This window comes from Mastigoproctus giganteus, chromosome 11, assembly GCF_048544385.1.
Source record: "Mastigoproctus giganteus isolate SK-2022 chromosome 11, ASM4854438v1, whole genome shotgun sequence".
Lineage (NCBI taxonomy): Eukaryota > Metazoa > Arthropoda > Arachnida > Uropygi > Thelyphonidae > Mastigoproctus > Mastigoproctus giganteus.
The window spans coordinates 72,445,411-72,463,759 of NC_143585.1; the positions used below are offsets into that span (position 1 = coordinate 72,445,411).

The following is an 18,349-nucleotide window of genomic DNA, read 5'->3' on the forward strand; positions in this document are numbered from 1 at the left end:
TTACAAAATCCATAAATTTTGTAAATCATTGTAAAGTATTACAATGTAATTAAATGTAAAGTATTGCAAAGTAATACCCTGGTGATAATGTTTTATTAGTGTTATTCATATTACAAATTAAGTCATTGTAAACAATTCAGTTATATCCTCCTTTTAGCAACATTTGCACTGTTTTCATGTGGTTGACAAGAACTCTCTGAACTGAAGCATTTGAATGATAGATATTTTCTACACACACACACACACACACACACACATTAATTGATCACTGAATTACAACCACCCCATCCATAGTGGACTATGCCAAATAACTCACAATATAAAAATCCAAACAGATTCCTATGCTGGAGCAGTGACAGTTTGCATCTGGTCGTGCAAATTAAAGTGATAAAGTGGCAGTTACGTGACGTGGTAAAGATATTGCGAAGTTTCAAAAGGGCATGATTGTGGAAGCTTGTGCATCAGGTGATTCCATATTGAAAATGGCATATCGTGTTGGTTGCTCATGGCTCACTGTGGTTAGGGTGTATGAGAATGGTGCCAAATGGATCAAACTGCCTCTTGCTGACAAAACTGTAAAGGATTATGCAAGGCGGATGTTTGTGGTAAGCGAAGATGGAACACATTGTTTCAGGCTCAGTGGCAGATCACTGCATTGCAATACAGTATGGAAACTGCAATAACAATATCCCAAATGATGATGCACTGCACACTTGTGTAGTGTTCTACAGCAGATAACCCTGGATATACTCTCTCTTCACTAACAAGCATCATCAACAACATGCAGGTTAGACACTGGAGGACTCGAATCGAGTGTGCTGGTCAGATGAGTCTAAACACCTGAAGCAACGCTCTGATGGAAGCAACGCAAGCCCATGGACTTACCATGTATGATGCCAACTATCCTGGTAGGTGGTTGTGGTGGTTGCTTAATATGGGGCATGTTTTTGTGGCAAGAACTGGAACTCCTTGTGCATATGGACCAGTGTTTCACTGGTGAGGCCTACCAGCAGCTCCTAGGGAACCACATACACCCCACCATGTTGCATTTTTTTCCCAGACTGAATTTAAAAATGAGTGCATTTACAACACACTGTGTCATTGGGCCCACACTGTGCACGAGTGGTTTGAGGAATGTAGTAAAGATATTGCCGATCTTGACTGTCCTCCAAATTCGCCCAACTTCAATCCAATTGAACACCTGGGGATGTTTTGGAATAGGAGGTTAGGCATGTGAACCCCACAGCCATCATCTGTTCCAACACTGTGGAAAGCCTGGCAGGCCACATGGCTGTGTGGAGCTAATGCCTGTGAATAGTGGCTGTTATCCGTGCAGATGGTTGCCCAATGTGGTATTAGGTAGGTGACCATAATTCAGTGATCTCTCTCTCTCTCTCTCTCTCTCTCTCTCTCTCTCTCTCTCTCTCTCTCTCTGTGTGTGTGTGTGTGTGTGTGTGTGTGTGTGTGTGTGTGTGTGTGTGTGTGTGTGTGTGTGTGTGTGTGGAAACACACATATATATATACATGTCCACACATGGGTGAATAAAAGACATGGATATTATAGCTAGAATTAATGATGTTTTTGATGTGAAAACAACTATGGCGGCACTAGAGTAAAATCGATTGGTAACAAAATTTTTTTACAGAAATGATGCAATTGACTTCCTATTAGATGATGCCGGTTAGATTTTAAATGATGCAAATGACGTCACTTCCTAATTGGCGCTAACAGTGCTAACTCAGTCACTAACGTTGATTCCGTAGAGTAAGTAGTCGGTTCAGTAGAATCAGTTCATACTAAGATAAGGAAACAATCCCAACTCAGTCACTAACAAATAAAGGAGAATGGGCCTGTGGTACTGGATTCCATGATTTAAGAGAGTAATACCACACATCCAGTGGAAACAGTAACTAGATTTTAATAAGTAAGTTAAGTTAAGGTTAATACAAGTAGCTTACAGGGTAGCAAACTCCTTCTTCAGAAAGTGAAATACAGAATACTAACAAAATATAGATGATAGAGATAGAATAAAATAAATGAGCTGTGTGTGCTCAGATGACTTTGAGAGTGCGCACATGACTGCGAGATTGTGCAAACATTCATTCACTAGATTGGAACTCGTTGTTGGTGCACACCCATGTATGGAATTGCTGCCAGCATTTGTTGAGTTTCAAAACTGTTGATTCTAAGATAGGGTGTACCCTTGTATCCTTGCAGCAATTTAATAAGACTTTTGGACAGCTTGATATATTTAACGATTCTAACCAAAGGTGGTGACAGTAGTGTCGAAATTAGTCAATCACCTCACAGTTGTGTCTGGGGTTAAGGTCATGATGAGTTGACCAGAAATGTTCTGCAATTGCGGAGTGTTCAGTGTCACCTAGGTGAATCAATCTACCATGTTCTGCGAGGCAATCCTGGAGGCATCTTGAGCTCTTCCCTAAATAGCAACATGCCGCAATTGTGGCATGTTACGTGGTATACTATTCCACTACGTAAGAGAGGGGCGATGGGAGTTTTCACATTCGAGACCAGAGAACGTAAGATCCTACCAGGGAGTTGTATGCATTTCATGCGGTACTTATGTAGGATCTTAGAAATCCGGTCTGACGTGCCGGATAGTAAGGAATATAGGCAGTGGATACACTGTCACTGGAGGGGGGGGGGTGACAGCCTCGGAGAGTCACAAGTTCTTGTGCTTGTAGCAAGCACCTGTCTAATACATGGTTTGGGTACCCACAGTTGACTAGGTCAGCTTTTACTCTGGAAATCTCAGTGGGCCTGGCTTCCTCTGAGCTGGGATGGCACCAAGCTCTAGAGAATAGAGTGTGTGCAGTGCTGTTTACATGACTACAGATCATGGGCTGATCTGAAGTTAGTAAATTGCCCGCACCACATTCGCGGAGATGGGTGAAATCCCAGGTGCCATCTGACACGAACATACCACATTGGCTTGTGGTACACCGAGGTTTCCAGGTGTGGAAACTGAGGTGTGGTACACCGAGTGTACCACACCTGAGTTTCAATCACACCTGGTGTACCACGCCAGGAAACCGAGGTGTGGTATACAGAGTGAACCACACCTGGTCTCGGTGTACCAGTGTGGTGCACAGAGTGTACCACGCCAGGAAACCGAGGTGTGGTACACAGAGTGAACTACACCTGGTCTCGGTGTAGTTCACTCTGTGTTTCGGTGGGCCCACTCGATAACTACAAACTACACCTGGTTTCGGTGGGCCCACTTACTTCACTAGAACATTCAGGAAAGGAAGGGACTTGTTCACTTCTAACTCTGAGGTGAACTGGATGAACGGAGATAAGGAGTTGAGGTACTCTAAGTGTTGCCTCTGAACTACATGGGATGATGGTGAAGATATCATCAGCATATCTGTAATTGGTAATAGGTGGGTTTAAGAATATCTGTTCCTCTAATCCCTCCATTGCGATGTTAGCAACAACAGAGGCTGACAAAGATGCCCATAGCTGTACTGTGTATCTGCTTGTACAGAGAATTGCCAAAAGCAATAACACTACCTGACAAGCATAGGTTGAGGGCAGTACAGATATCTTCTGTAGTTAGCGATGTTCTATTTGATAGGCTGGGATCACTGTCTAGAAGTTGCCTGGTACAGGCAATGGCATGTTGAACGGGAATGGAGGTAAACAGAGCAACAACATCGAAGATGCTATGATTTCTCTGTCAGTTACTTCAGTCATTAACATTGATTCAGTAGAATAAGCAGCAGGTAGCAATATTATGCAAGAATAAAATGCAGACCAATAAAATCTGCTTCTCAAGATTTTCATCAACATCAACCTTGTAAATAGCATAAGTAAATAAGTTTCACTCAAAGCTTTTTAAAAAATTAAATGGTTTACTCTAGTGCCGCCATAATGTTTTCATATAAAATAAAACATCTTTCATGCATACAGGGTACATGCGCTGCTTTTTTTTTTTTTTAACTGAAACCCCAAATGAAAAAGGTTATTAGAACTATAGTACTTAGTGCTATGCATGAGTTGTATGTTCAGAATACAGATTTGTTAACATTAGCTTTCAGGAAATACATCTGAAGGGAGATCATTCCAGAAGGGAGATCATTCCAGAAAATAGGATAAATGAGGAAGAGGACAAGTTGGATCTGTGAGTTTGGAGCTAGACAGTGAATGGATGCTGACTGGTTACAGCACATGTTCAGACTGAACATGTGCTGTAACCAGTCAGGTAGAAGAGAGGAGAATTATAGATGCCAATTCAGAAGAACAGTGCCCATGGGAGCATCTATCAAAAAGGCATACAGTAGAAATTGAATATTTATTAGACCGAGAGTGGAGAGACTTAGTAAGAGACATGTCATTGATTAACCTGACTGCCCCCCCCCCCCTTTTAATGGAGATTAGAAGCTTAAGAGTAGTTTCCGGGGTGGCACCCAAGATGTGGGAAAAGTGGTCCAGGGTAGGGGAGATTTGTACAGAGCGAGTAGTTGTTTAGAAGAAAAGTAATGCCAAGGGGGAAAAAAAAAAAAAAAAAAAAAGACTCATTTTTTTTATTCAGAGAGAGAGATTAGAAGAGTAGATAAGTATGATCTGCTTGTGCAAGAGAGTTTAGATCATAGAGTGGAGAAGTTAGGATAATTCCTAGTGGAGATATGTGATTCTGCCTAGAAATTTCAGTATCATCAAAGGTGAGCAAAGAAGCAGTAGACTCTTTTCATATCAGAAATATGACAGGACTGAGTTTCAGTGGGATTAAAGTTAACCAACTTTTTTGTGCCCCACCTAAGAATTGGCACTTAAGGACTTGGTGAAGAATATTCAAGAAGTTGAAGCTGTTAGCTCGGGACAGTATTTCTCAAATTGCAATGATGACTGTAGTGTGTGTGTGTGTGTGTGTGTGTCATCAGCAAACCTATGGATAGGATTTCCAATCAGTAGAAAGTCATTAATATACAACAGGAAAACAGTTTAAGAAAGAACTGAACATGAGGAACACCAGCATTAGCAGAGAAGTTAAAAAACAGAAAGCCATCTACCATCGCTCATAGTGACAATTATGGGAGAAACTGGATACCCAATTGTGCAAAAATAAAAAATAAATAATAATAAAATAAGAGAGAGTGTATTGAACCATTGAGGTTAATTATGCAGGCATCGTTGGACTTGGGAGAGATTCCTTTGGATTAAAGAAGTGCCTATGTATTGCTAATATGTAAAGGTTTTTCTAAAAGTGAAGTCAGTAATTACAGACCGGTTAGTGCAATCCAGGGATATTTAGATAGAAGTGGCATTCTGAAGGACATAACATGGTTTTCTTAAAAGTAAATTACTGTGGGCTCTTTTGACGCAGTTACTCATGAGTCGGATGTAATGAACATTTTCAACTTAGTTTATTTGGACAAGCATTTGACTCAGTCTCTCATCAAAAGTTACTTTTCATCTAACTTTTGCATTGACAAGTTTGGCAAACCTCCTCCTACCATGCCCAGTACATTCCACTCAATCCAGTAATCTATTCAGTAACCCCAACATCTTCTCGCATATTGTATATGCCGGAAGATGTTGGGGTTACTGGATAGATTCCGAAATGGTTTGCATGATGTCTGCAGGACTGAAGGTGAAAGATTGTGATCAATGGATATTCTTCAGGTTGATGTATCATCAGAAGTGGGGTCCCTCAAAGGATCGATTCTTGGACCTGAGAGTTATGCACAGAATCTGGTAAGGTATGGGATACATTCAGTGGCAGTGTAACTGATTTCATTGCCAAATATCCAGTAATAGGTGGAGTTTCCTAAAATTTAATTTCCCAATAGGTTAGACAACATTCACATAGAGTATCACCAAATATAAATTCAGATAACACAAAGCAAAATATATAATTGCATTGGGCTACATGTGCCAGAGATGGTAACTGCATGTTCATTGGTAAGTTCAAACTGTAGTCACTTAATACAAAATTTGAAATACGGATATAAGTACTGAACTCGATACCAAAATGTTAACTCTTAAAATAATCCTTAACACAATATATTTAAAAAAAAAAAAAAAAAAAAGGCAACAAAATTCAGGTAACTTTAGCAATATGCTAAACAGCCCACGGCAGATTACTCTGTGCCTCATACATCTGGTAATATTTTAATAATCTTGAGTAAACATAACAAGAATGCACAATTTTATGTATTAATGTTCATTTTACTCTGCTTGAACTTAATAGCACTGACCAATATGGTGACCACATACAAATACTAAACTTCGAATTTTATTAGGGAACAAAAACTTTACTTTAATCGGAGATAGATGCATGTATGTAGCAATCTTCATAACACAAGATTGTTGCACATGTACACACACTAGAGAGTTAGCATTTTTGCACAAATCATTAAAGACATATGCCAACTGGATGCATCCCATGTCTCACCAAGCCAAATTACTAGCATCCTACTTTTCATCTAACTTTTGCATTGACAAGTTTGGCAAACCTCCTCCTACCATGCCCAGTACATTCCACTCAATTTCTCCTGTGGTCTTCTAAAAGAATCATGTTAGAAAAATTCTGAACAGTCTTGATGTCAAAAAAGTTCCAGGTCCTAAAAGAATTTCTCTACTCTTCAAAACCTCTGTTCCTGTTATTCCACTGGTGTTTTTCCTTCTGCTTCGAAATTCTCACATACATCCAGTCCCCAAAATGGGTGACAAATCTTTCCTGTCCAGTTTATCGCCTTATTACACTTACATCTATTCTTTCCAAAGTAATGGAAAAGTCTATCATCTGCCAACTCTTACACTATCCCAAAACTTTTTATCTGATTAATGATTGATAATATGAATTGCATCAGTGTCTTATCAATTCGTGATATATATTCAAGAGCAACTGCTTGAGTTTGGTGAAACTCAAGCAGTTGCTCTTGACATTTGTAAGGCTTTTTTGATTGTGTTTGGCCTAAAGGTGTTCTAAGCAAGGTCCTGTCTTATAGCCTGCTGATACATGAAAAACTCCTTTTCTCCATTCTTTGCTCTCTTAGCTAGGGATTTCTCATACTCGGCCCTGGCCTCCCTAATGGGGCATATACCTGTATTATTACAATATTAAAGGGTTTTGCTGCTAGTTAAATCATAAGGATTCTCTCATTAATTGTCCAATATTCCATTAGTGAATTTGCAATTTCTTTCTTCGAAATGATTGCAGTGCTATTTATATACCTGTATTATTACAATATTAAAAGGTTTTGCTGCTAGTTTAATCATAAGGATTCTATCATTAATTGTCCAATATTCCATTAGTGATTTTGCAGTTTCTTTCTTCAGAATGATTGCAGTGCTATTTATGAGTGGCTCCTCCTGAGTATATTATCAAGTGTTTTTTTTTTTTTTTTTTCTTATTTATTTTTCCCACATTTGGCCACCTTACTTCACTAAGGCCCATTATGTCAACTTTTCGGCAATCCATTTCTTGGAGTACATTATCTAGTTCCCCACCCTGATTGAGGCTTCTGACATTCCGTGTTGCAATTTGTGTCTATTACTACTTTTCAGATAGGTAGTATCAAGGACAATTTCTCCCACAAGGGTTTAAGAATGACTCTTCATATGTTGTACTATCAACCCCCATCTTACTTAAGTCCGTTTTCACACATTCTTCCCTGTAACTTTGATTGGACCTCAATATTGCAGGGGTTCCAATTTCAGATCCAGGTATCATTTTTTCATGTTGACTCATGGTTTACTATGGGAAATGTAATGTGGTGAGGTTCCAATCTCTTCCAGATTCTGTTCTGTTGACCATTTACCTCTGGTTCATCCACCTTTGGGGGCAGTTCTCACTCCGAGGACAAAAGAGTGCCCTGTTCTGTCGCAAGGATAGAATTGAAAGCTTATTCCTTCCCTCCCTCGGTCCCCTCCTGCATTATCCATTGACAGACATTGCCCACTCTTCACCAGAGAATGCTTCCTCACACTTTGAGGTGCAGGTAGGGATTTTCCCTTCATTGATTTTGAGACCATCAGGCATTTCTCAAAATTCTCCAGTATTTTTTTTTTGAAAAGTGTTTTCAATGTAGTTGTGCAATAATTTATTGCCTGTGTGCTACTTCTCTTCAAATTTGCGAAGACAATAGAGTATCACATTGTTATTTATCACATAACACAAATGATTCAAAATATAATGATGGGAACTATTTTTTTTTTCTTAACATATTACTAATAAGAAAGTATAGATAAAGAGGAATAAAAGAAATAAATGTTCCACATTATATAAATTTATTTAAAAATAACATAAACAAACATCACATTTTTGTATAATATGTATAACAACCGGTATACTGAGATTCATTTAGGGCTAAAGCCTCAAGCTGCGAGCAAATTTAGACTATGTATATACAGTAAACTCCCGCTATTCGCGGGGCTTACGTTCCTGAGAAATGTCGCAAATACTGAGTTATGGCTCCCATAGTAATAAAGGGGTTCCGTTCGAAAGTATGATATACAGTATGTAAGAAAAACTAGTCTAAAATTGTCTATGTATGTATTATATGTACCTTCATAATATGACTATGTACATAGACAGTAGTACATAGTGAAATGCAAGCATATGGCATCGAAATGAAAATAAAAAACAATTTAATGTTAAATGTAATATTTATTAGAAATTTCAAATAAATCTTTCAAACCAGTGTCTTTGCTAGCTAAAAAACTTATCCCGCCAGTGCTATCACCAGTTTCTCTAAAGTGTTGATAAAGGAGTTTTGCATTTTCACGAATGATGAGTGAACATAATGGAATTTTATTTTGAGTTCTATCCACAGATTTAAAGCCTTTTCCATTTTTTCTAATTTAACATCACGAGTTACAGAGCAAATTTTTGAAACAATTAGCGCGTTTTCACGGACACTACGGCGGATTTTTCTTCCCATTTTTTGATTGATCGTACCGTTGACTCATTGATTTTATAATGTTTTGCCACTGAGGAGACACTTTCACCATTAGAAATTTTGTCTAATAGCTCAATTTTATTCGCTAATATCATCACCTTCTTTGATCTTTTCACATTTCCCTTGTTATTCGTAGCCATATTTTTTATGGGTTAGAAAGAACTTGTCCAAATAAAGTCACTTTCTTCCGTTAACACACTCGAAAAAGTCTATTTTACACTGCAAAACGGTAGATTTATCACTTTTGTAAGCATATCAATTTATAAATTGATAAATTTATAAGCATATAAATTAAAAGCAAACGACGAAACCTTCCATGACAAGCGCATAACACATACTGAACAAGAATTAGCGAGAAACATCCACGCTCGCGATTTTGTCACCCCTCTCAACTGAGTGCTGTTTTGACCGGGAAAGATAATTTTAGCCACGCCCATGGTTTTTTATGATGAAAATGTTCATGGCGCTTTAAAATTTTTTTAGGTTTCATTTTATATTAAATCAGCGACCGCGAATACGCGACACCACAAATACAGATACTGCGAATAGCGGGGGTTTACTGTATTAAGTGCAATAGCATCATTAATACACAGCCATTTCTGAATAAACAGAATATTTATAAGGCGGCATCGTTTTAATTTATATCTCATATTGTGAATACCTTCACAACGAGTTGCCATGATATTGCACTACTTCGAATAAGTTTTGAAGGTATTCACAATATGAGATATAACTTAAAACGGTGCTGCCTTATAAATATTCTGTTTATTCAGAAATGGCTGTGTATTAATGATGCTATTGCACTTAATATATACATAGTCTAAATTTGCTCACAGCTTGAGGCTTTAGCCCTAAATGCATCTTAGGTCTGAATACATCATACACCATCAGGCATCAGTGGAGTTATACTTCATAACTGTTTTGCCATCATTGCATCACTTGAGTACCTACCCACCCACTGAAGAAGGGCCAAATAGCCCTAATACGGTGCAGTCTGGGTGGTGGTGGTACCTATCTGAGAATAAGTAACATTAGTCTTCTCTTCAGGTGAAGTGTTACTTATTCGAAGTAGGCGCCTCCGTAGCCAGGTGGGAAGGAGCAGCAGTGCATAGCACACGCTTCTTGATTAGACCGGGATTCGAGCCCGTCACCACCAAATACAGAGGATGCGGAAAGGTCAGGGAATGACCACCGCATATCCCGGAGCAATACGGCCTTAGTTGATAATGCTCCTAAAAACCAAATAACAAACAAACAAACTTATTCGAAGTAGTGCAATATCATGGTAACTCGTGAAGGTATTCATGATATAAGATATAACTTAAAACGATGCCGCCTTATAAATATTCTTTTTATTCAGAAATGGCTGTGTATAATGATGCTATTGCACTTAATATATATACAACCTGTATACTCTAAAAAAAAAAAAAAAAAAGTTAAAGAAATTTCTGGTGAGTGGGATTGAATCTTACCTCGGCATAGTAGTGCTCCCTTAACCACAGAACCATTGGCTGCTTGATGGGAACCAACCAACATTCCTAGTTACATACATGCATACAAACTTTAAATGCAAATGAATTTTTATCTGAGCCTAATGTTTTCAAACCCAACCCCTCCCCACTGCCCCAATACCTATTGTAATTGCAGAAAATGTGATTCATGTGATCCTCTTGTAAGCATCACTCCACTCTTTCTTTGTTTCAGCTATTTTGCATGTTACATTTCATGACTGGTAACTTTAAGATAACCATCACTCCGTCAGTATTAAATTATTGGTATTCTTTTTTAGGGAGTTACAGAAGCAGAAAGAGAAGCATTTGAATTGCTCCCTGATGATGAACGGCAATGTGATTTTTGCAAAACAACTTGCTTCCTTAGTGCTGTAACTTGCATGTGCAATAATAGTAAGTGTATAAAAAATAAGGTGTGTATAATGAATAAGTGCATAAAAATAAGTAAGCAGATATTAGGGTGTATATTCCAGACATTTTTTTTTTGATAATTTGGAGTTTTTTATTTATTTTATTTTATTTATTTTAATTATTTTGCTTAACAAACATTGTAATCTGTAGTATAGGGTATATTTGAGCATCTTATTTACACACATTTATTTTTGTAATTATCTAAATATTTATAAAATGGTACATTAATATAAAATCATCCATTGCCACTGCTAATGTTGCATTAACACAAGGTATTTAGAAAGTAGCAGAAATGGGATGAGTATAATTCTTGATTATTTCCTGTTGCGTGATTCTGTGAACATATATAATTAATAATGTAGTAGTTTTATAAACTTTGCGTTTATAAAACTACTATATATATATATATATATATAACGCAATTTGTATTTATATAACGTAATTTGTGTGTGTGTGTGTGTGTGTGTGTGTGTGTGTGTGTGTGTGTGTGTGTGTGTGTGTATATATATATATATATAGAGAGAGAGAGAGAGAGAGAGAGAGAGACAGAGACAAACTAGCTGGAATAGTGTAGTATTATTAGCATATCACATCATGTTACTGCAATAGCAGTATAGTATGCTAAAATGAAATTAGTGTTTAATGGGCTCAGGTGGCTAACAAACTAAATGAGTATTTTGCATATTCATTCATACATGAGCTATTCAGGGAGGGGAATGCCAGAGGTGAACTAAACTCTGGCAGTGAGCTAGGTGATTTTGTAATAACTGAGAGGAAAGTGGAGGAGAAATTGTTGAAAATAAACATAAGAAAGGCACCTGGGGTGGATGGGATCTATTCAATTATATTAATGGACAAATTTCAGTGCTTGAAGAAAAGAGTTATTGCTTTTAAAAATTAAATCAGGAGACTTGGCAAATAGTCATCTACTTTAACATTATCACCTACACTGAAATACCCAGCTACTTGGTGGTTGCACAAGAGGTAGTGCTATTGTCGGGGAAAATAGAATTTTTTATCCAATAAAGATAGGTGGAATAGGATTAAGCTAAGTCTACCAGGGGACAAAATGTGATATTGTTCTATATGCTGTTACTAATGATATTAAGAATAGGCAGTCGAAGGATTTACTTAACAGGTATAGGGCAATTTTTAGAAAAAGCCATAAGTTAGATAAAATTTGAAAGTGTCAGGAATTTTGCCTGAGAGAGAGAAAGAGATTCTGCAAGGCTCATGGGATAGAATTTCTCTCAAAATGGTCTGTTCTTGTTAATAGAAGGTGTTCAAGAATATTTGTTGGTGCTATCTAGACACTATTAGGAAAGTTGGAACGAAGATAATAGTATAATCTTAGCTGCCAGCAGAGTTGAATATGATTCTTGCTGTGTGTGGAATATGCAACAGCCTGGAAAGCAAGGTGTGGAGGATTAATAGTCCTGCTTAGTGTTCGCATGGGACTAACAATTATATGGGCTCCGTAAGATTATTTTCTTTCTTATACACTGATGTTAGGAGCATAGTAAATAAATTTGAGTTTGAAATATTCGGTATAATAATTGGATATCAATGATTCAACTGTTGATGATCCTGCTCAGGTGGCTAACAAACTAAACGAGTATTTTGCATATACATTCACACATGAGGAGTTATTCAGGGAGGAAAATGCTAGAGGTGAACTAAGCTCTGGCAATGAGCTAGGTGATTTTGTAATAACTGAGAGGAAAGTGGAGGAGAAATTGTTGAAAATAAACATAAGAAAGGCAAGGCACCTGGGGTGGATGGGATCTATCCAATTATATTAAAGGAGGCAGCAAAGGAAGTAAGCAAACCCTTAGCCATAATCATGAGAGCTTCCTTGGACTCGGGGGAGAGGTACCCATGGACTGGAGATGTGCAAATGTGACCCCAATTCACAAAGGAGGATCAGAGGGCAACGCAAATAATTATAGACCTGTTAGTTTAACTTCTGCTCCAGGGAAATTAATGGAGGCACTGGTTAAAGGAACACTGCAGAATCATCTAGACAATACTTCAGTTATAGCTCGGACACAGCATGGATTTGTTAAGGGGAAGTCTTGTCTGACCAATTTAATTGGATACTATGATGTGATCACAAAGGAACTGCATGTAGGGATTAACTTTGATATCATATATTTGGATCTTAGAAAGGCTTTTGATACTGCTGCAAATGGAAGACTGCTGCACAAATTGGAGCAGTGCAGCATTGGAGGCAGATTGCTGCTATGAATAAAGGGATGGTTGAGTGGGAGAAGACAGAGTGGTAATCAATAGACACTGCTCTTCGTGGACTAATGTTATTAGTGGAGTCCCTCAGGGTTCAGTGTTGGATCCATTGTTGTTTTCTGTATTTATAAATGATATTGATGCTGGTATATCAGGCTTAATGTTCAAGTTTTCAGACGATACGAAGGTTGGTAAGGTTGTTAATGACACTAATGGCAGTACGCTGCTGTAACAGGATCTAGAAAAGTTGAGCAGATGGGCTGAGAGGTGGCAAATGAAGTTTAACATTGACAAATATAAAGTACTATATATGGGAAGCAGTAACCCCAGAGTAACATATCAACTCTGTTGTACTACACTGACAGTGGTAGAGAATGCGTTATTTTAAGAAGGATGTAGAGCTTTTGGGATGAGTACAGAGAAGGGCAACAAGATTAGTGAATGTAACAAAGGCTTGCCCTTACGAAGAAAGGCTTAAATTTTGCAAATTACAGTGTTTGGAGATTAGGCACCTGCAAAGTGATCTGATTGAAGTGTATAAAGCCTTGAATGGTTTGAGCATGCTCAATGCTGATGGGATTCTTCCTCTTGCTCAGAGTAATCAGCTGAGAGGGCATAAATTCAAACTGAGAAAAGGCAGTTGTAGGATAGATGTGCGGAAGTTTGCCTTTAGCCAGCGGGTAGTTGATTGGTGGAACAGACTTCCATCTTTTGTTGTGGAAGTTGATAGCCTAAATAAATTTAAGGCTGAGCTGGACAGGTATTTGGAATGTACAGAGGGTGAAATCGAAGCGGGTTTTTCTTTTTTTTTGGCTGATGCTGCATAAGCTTGCTTTCTTGCATCGTATACATTAGCATCAGTCTACTGATGCTAATGTATACGAATTATTGTCCCTCTGTTGGGTATACACAGATTAAATATGGTGATTGTCATGTCTGTCTTTTCTGTACACATCATAGAGAGGGAGTTATTATTCTACTTAAGAAGTGCATAGATTCGAAAACAGTATATCCTGTAGACACGGGCCATTATAATGTTGTCGGTCTGGTGATGTAAACAATGTAAAAACAAAGATGAGATAGGAAACTGTCTGATAGGCCGAATGACTGTGAAGCACACCATGAACAACCATATAGACAGAGTATGCCAATAAATCAATATCTTGTCGCTGGGAATTTTAATTTTCCAGATATCAGTTAAAAATCATGGCTTGATACTCACTCAGTAGTAAAAGTAGGAGTAATAGTGTGTTATAGGCCTAATGACTCTGATGAGTACAACAAACAACTGTACAAAGAAATAGAGTGAACCAGTAAATTATAATGGGGGGATTTTAACTTTCTAGATATTGACTGGAACTTTTGGGTTAGTCACTTGCACACTAGCAAGACCTCTGTGGATATATTGGATGATTGTTTTCTGCAGCAGCATGTTCGAGAGGCAACCAGAGGGAGCAATACCCTCGATCTGATTATTAGCGGTGATTATTCATGCATTAAGCTCTGCAAATAAAAGAAGCACTAGGTGGCAGTTATCACAGTGTACCGATGTGGGGTTTACTTAAAAATGTAACTACCATCACCGGTAAAGGTAAGGGTTTTTGCTTTCGTAAAGATGATTATGGTGGTCCCAGACAGTTTTTAAATTGTATACAGTGGTACCAATTGATGACGTTACCAATAGTGAATTCTAAATGGGAAGCATTCAAGGAATTAATTTTGGAAGCTACTAGGCTTTTCATACCAACTAAGAAATATTGTTCAGGGTTTAGGCCAAAATAGATGTCATATGAACTAATGGGACTCGTGGCATAGAAGAAAAATACATGGGATACATATAAATTATCAGGACACACAGGAGACTGGTAGATATAAGCTGGTCAGTAATCAAGTCACAAAGGAGGTCAGGCAAGCGAAGGCAGATTGCAAGAAATGTTTGGCAAAGGATACAAAGAAAAACAGCAGACTTCTTTACTTATGTAAACTCTAGAAAGAAAGGGATGAATCAGATTGGTCCACTTGATATCAATGGTTCAACTGTTGATGATCGTGCTCAAGTAGCTGACAAACTGAATGAGTATTTTGCATCTACATTCACATGAGGAAGTCTGTAGGGAAGTGGAGACCAGAAGTTTATCAAGCTCTAATAGGGAACTAAATGATTTTGTAATCACTAAGAGCAAAGTGGAGGAGAATTGCTGAAGTTAAACGTAAGGAAGTCACCTGGAGTGCACGGGATCTATCCAGTTATATTAAGGGAGGTGGCAAAGGATTTAAGCCAACCCTTAGCTATAATTATGAGAGCATCTTTGTATTCAGGGGAGGTCCCGACGGAGATTTGCAAATGCATCCCCAATTCACATAGGGGCAGTCCCATTTGTGAATTGGCAATACATTTGCACATCTCCAGTACATACATTTGAAGGGTGACATGAGTCACAAAAGGTGACTCATATCACCCTTTATCACAAAGGGTGACACAAATAATTACAGACCTTGTTGGTTTAACTTCTGTTTCATGGAAAATAATGGAGTCACTGGTTAAAGAAACATTGCAGGAAGTATACCAACTAAGAGATATTGTTCAAGGTTCAGACCATAGTGATTGTCAGGTGAACTGATGAGTTTAGTGGGAAAGAAGAAAAATGCAAGAATGATTATATATTGCCAGGGTATACAGATTCCTATAGTGAGTATAATCTGGTCAGTAATCAGTTTACTTGAGGTTGAGAGGTTAGGCTTATAAGACAGAATGACAAGTAAGAATTCACAGAAAATTAGCAAAGAATTCTTTCAGTATTCTAACACTAGAAAGAAAGGGAGACATCTTCCATACATTCATTGAATATGAATGGCTTATGCATTGTTGATCATATACAGAAATTGATGAAGTTGAAAAAATAAATATATTGTCTCCAAAAACTTCATGTGTGGACATTTTTGGGGACAAAAAAGAGATAGTTAAACCTTTAGCCAAAATACTGAGAGAATCCTTAGATTTGGGGGATTTTCCTGCAGCTAGTTGTGCAAATGTATCTCCTATTTACAATAGTTGTTCAAATGACAAAGTGGATAACTACAGACTCGTCAATTTGAGCTCTGTGCTAGTGAAAATAATAAATAGTCTAAAGAAGTAATGCAAGATTAAGGGGGGTGAAGCCATGATGCAGTCACAGTATGGATTTATTAAAAAGAGATTAGGCCTGACCAGCCTGATTAGTTGCTGTGATGACTTACAATAACTAGATACAAAGAATAATTTTTACATCACTACTTAAATTTTTGTAAAGCCTTTAATACCATACTATATGAACAATTGTTATTTACTTCTACTTAAATATTAATAAATGTCAATATTAATAAAATAAAATAAAATAAAATAAAAAATATATCAGTAAAAATGTACTACTTTCAGTAAAGCCTTTGATACTATACTATATGTGCAATTGTTATGTAATGTGGAGCAATGTAGCATTGGGTGCAAGTTACTACTATGGATAAAGGGATGCTAAGTGGTAGATTATAACCAGAGTTGTTAGAAATGGCCACTGCTCTTTATGGATTAATGAGTGGGGTGCTATAGGGATCAGTGTTGGAGCCTCTTACTGTTCTGAATATTTATTAATAACATTGATGTAGGTATTTCAAGTTTGATATCTAAGATTACTGATGATGCAAAGGTGGGCACAATGATTAATGAGAGTAATCTGGTATGCTCTTTCATGAAGATCTAGATAAACTGAGTTGAGTTGCTTGAAAAGTGGCAGTTAAGGTTTAACATTGATAAATGCAGTGTACCACATTTAGATAGCAGTAATCCCACGATAACACACCATCTGGGTGGTATCAAATTCAAGTTAATGGAGTATGAAAAAAGATCTACAGAGGAATTGTACAGTCTGACATGAAATTCTCTGAAAATTGCAAACAAGCTTGCTAGTACAGCCCATTGGGTTCTGTCAATGATATATTAGAGCTTTGCAAGCCACAATAAAAAGATCATTATCCCATCGTATAAGGCAGTGGTTAGGTCATATCTGAATAATGAATACAGGTTTGGGAACTGCCTTTTAGAATGGTACAGATCTGTTGGAAAGGATGCAGAGAAGAGCAACAAGATTATTTGAGAAGCACGGGGAGATATATTTTTTAATGATGGTTGCAGAATAGTTGTATGTAAATTTGCATTCAACCAAATTGTAATTATTAGTTTTAATACATTTAAAGGTTTGGAGAAATTGATAGAAGTGGGCAAATGAAGTGTGTTGTTTTTTTTTTTTTTTTTTTTTGCTAGTGCTGTATAAACATGGCTTCCTTGCATCAGGTTGCCAATACTGATTTGAACCCAACCAAAAATTGCAAAATATGTCCTGATCATTAGAGTGGTTTATGTGAGTGTTCCTTCAGATTACTTCGATTGACATTGGAGGATGATGTGATAAGCAGTAGTTAATGTTTCAATGCTGTAAAATGTAGGGCTGGGAAATACTTTTAAGTGGGGTTGAATTTAAAGCAATAGAAGAAGAAAGGGATTTGGAGGTTACAATTAATGCAATACTGAAATTGTGTATACAGTGCAGAGAAACAACGTGAGTTATTAAATAATTCCTCATAGGGATAGGAAATTATAAATCACTATAAAGACAATTGTGAGACTGCTCTTGGAATACACTGTCCAAGTGTGGACACCACATTTAAAGAAAAGATAAAGCTCCTTAAAAAGATGAGAGATTTAGGAGTTGGCCCTCTAGAGGGAATCTGATTGGGGTTTATGAGTCTTTGAGGGGAGGGAAGCTAATAAAACGAACCAAGGTAAAAATTTCATGGTATTTTTGTATCGTCTGGATTTATGCATGCTGGTTTTTAACATTTTACTAGAATGATCTTTGAATTAGCATGTAAAACTTCAATTCATATTAAGAGTGTGGACTATATTGTAAGAATTTTTTAACTATCTAGTTCTTAATCATTGGAATAAATTGCCTATGGGGGTAGTTGAGGCTAACAGTTTAGGGGAAAATTGTTGGCACAGCAAAACACACACACTTCCTTGCATGATATGGCTAATACAACCACTTCACTTCCTGTTTATGACTCATCACTGGGTAAGTAGGCACAGTCATTGAAAACTTGACAACCTAGTGATGAAATATTTTCACAATATGAATGATCCCCAATGGTGCCAGAAGTTCAGGTGTCAAATAATCAAGTAAAATAAAAAAAAAATTCAAGTGTACATGTGTTATAAAAGCCTT

General features: G+C 37.4%; 1 protein-coding gene across 5 annotated transcripts in view; it reads left to right on the forward strand.

The window, feature by feature from the left end:
- The window catches only part of Kdm5 (Lysine demethylase 5), a 589,167-nt gene that overhangs the window by 259,579 nt on the left and 311,239 nt on the right, over positions 1 to 18,349 (forward strand). For all 5 annotated transcript variants that reach the window (XM_090384917.1, XM_090384920.1, XM_090384918.1 and 2 more), the window contains one exon: positions 10,718 to 10,832. In XM_090384917.1, the coding sequence (XP_090241043.1) occupies positions 10,718 to 10,832 (115 nt within the window). The remainder of the gene's footprint in view (positions 1 to 10,717; positions 10,833 to 18,349) is intronic.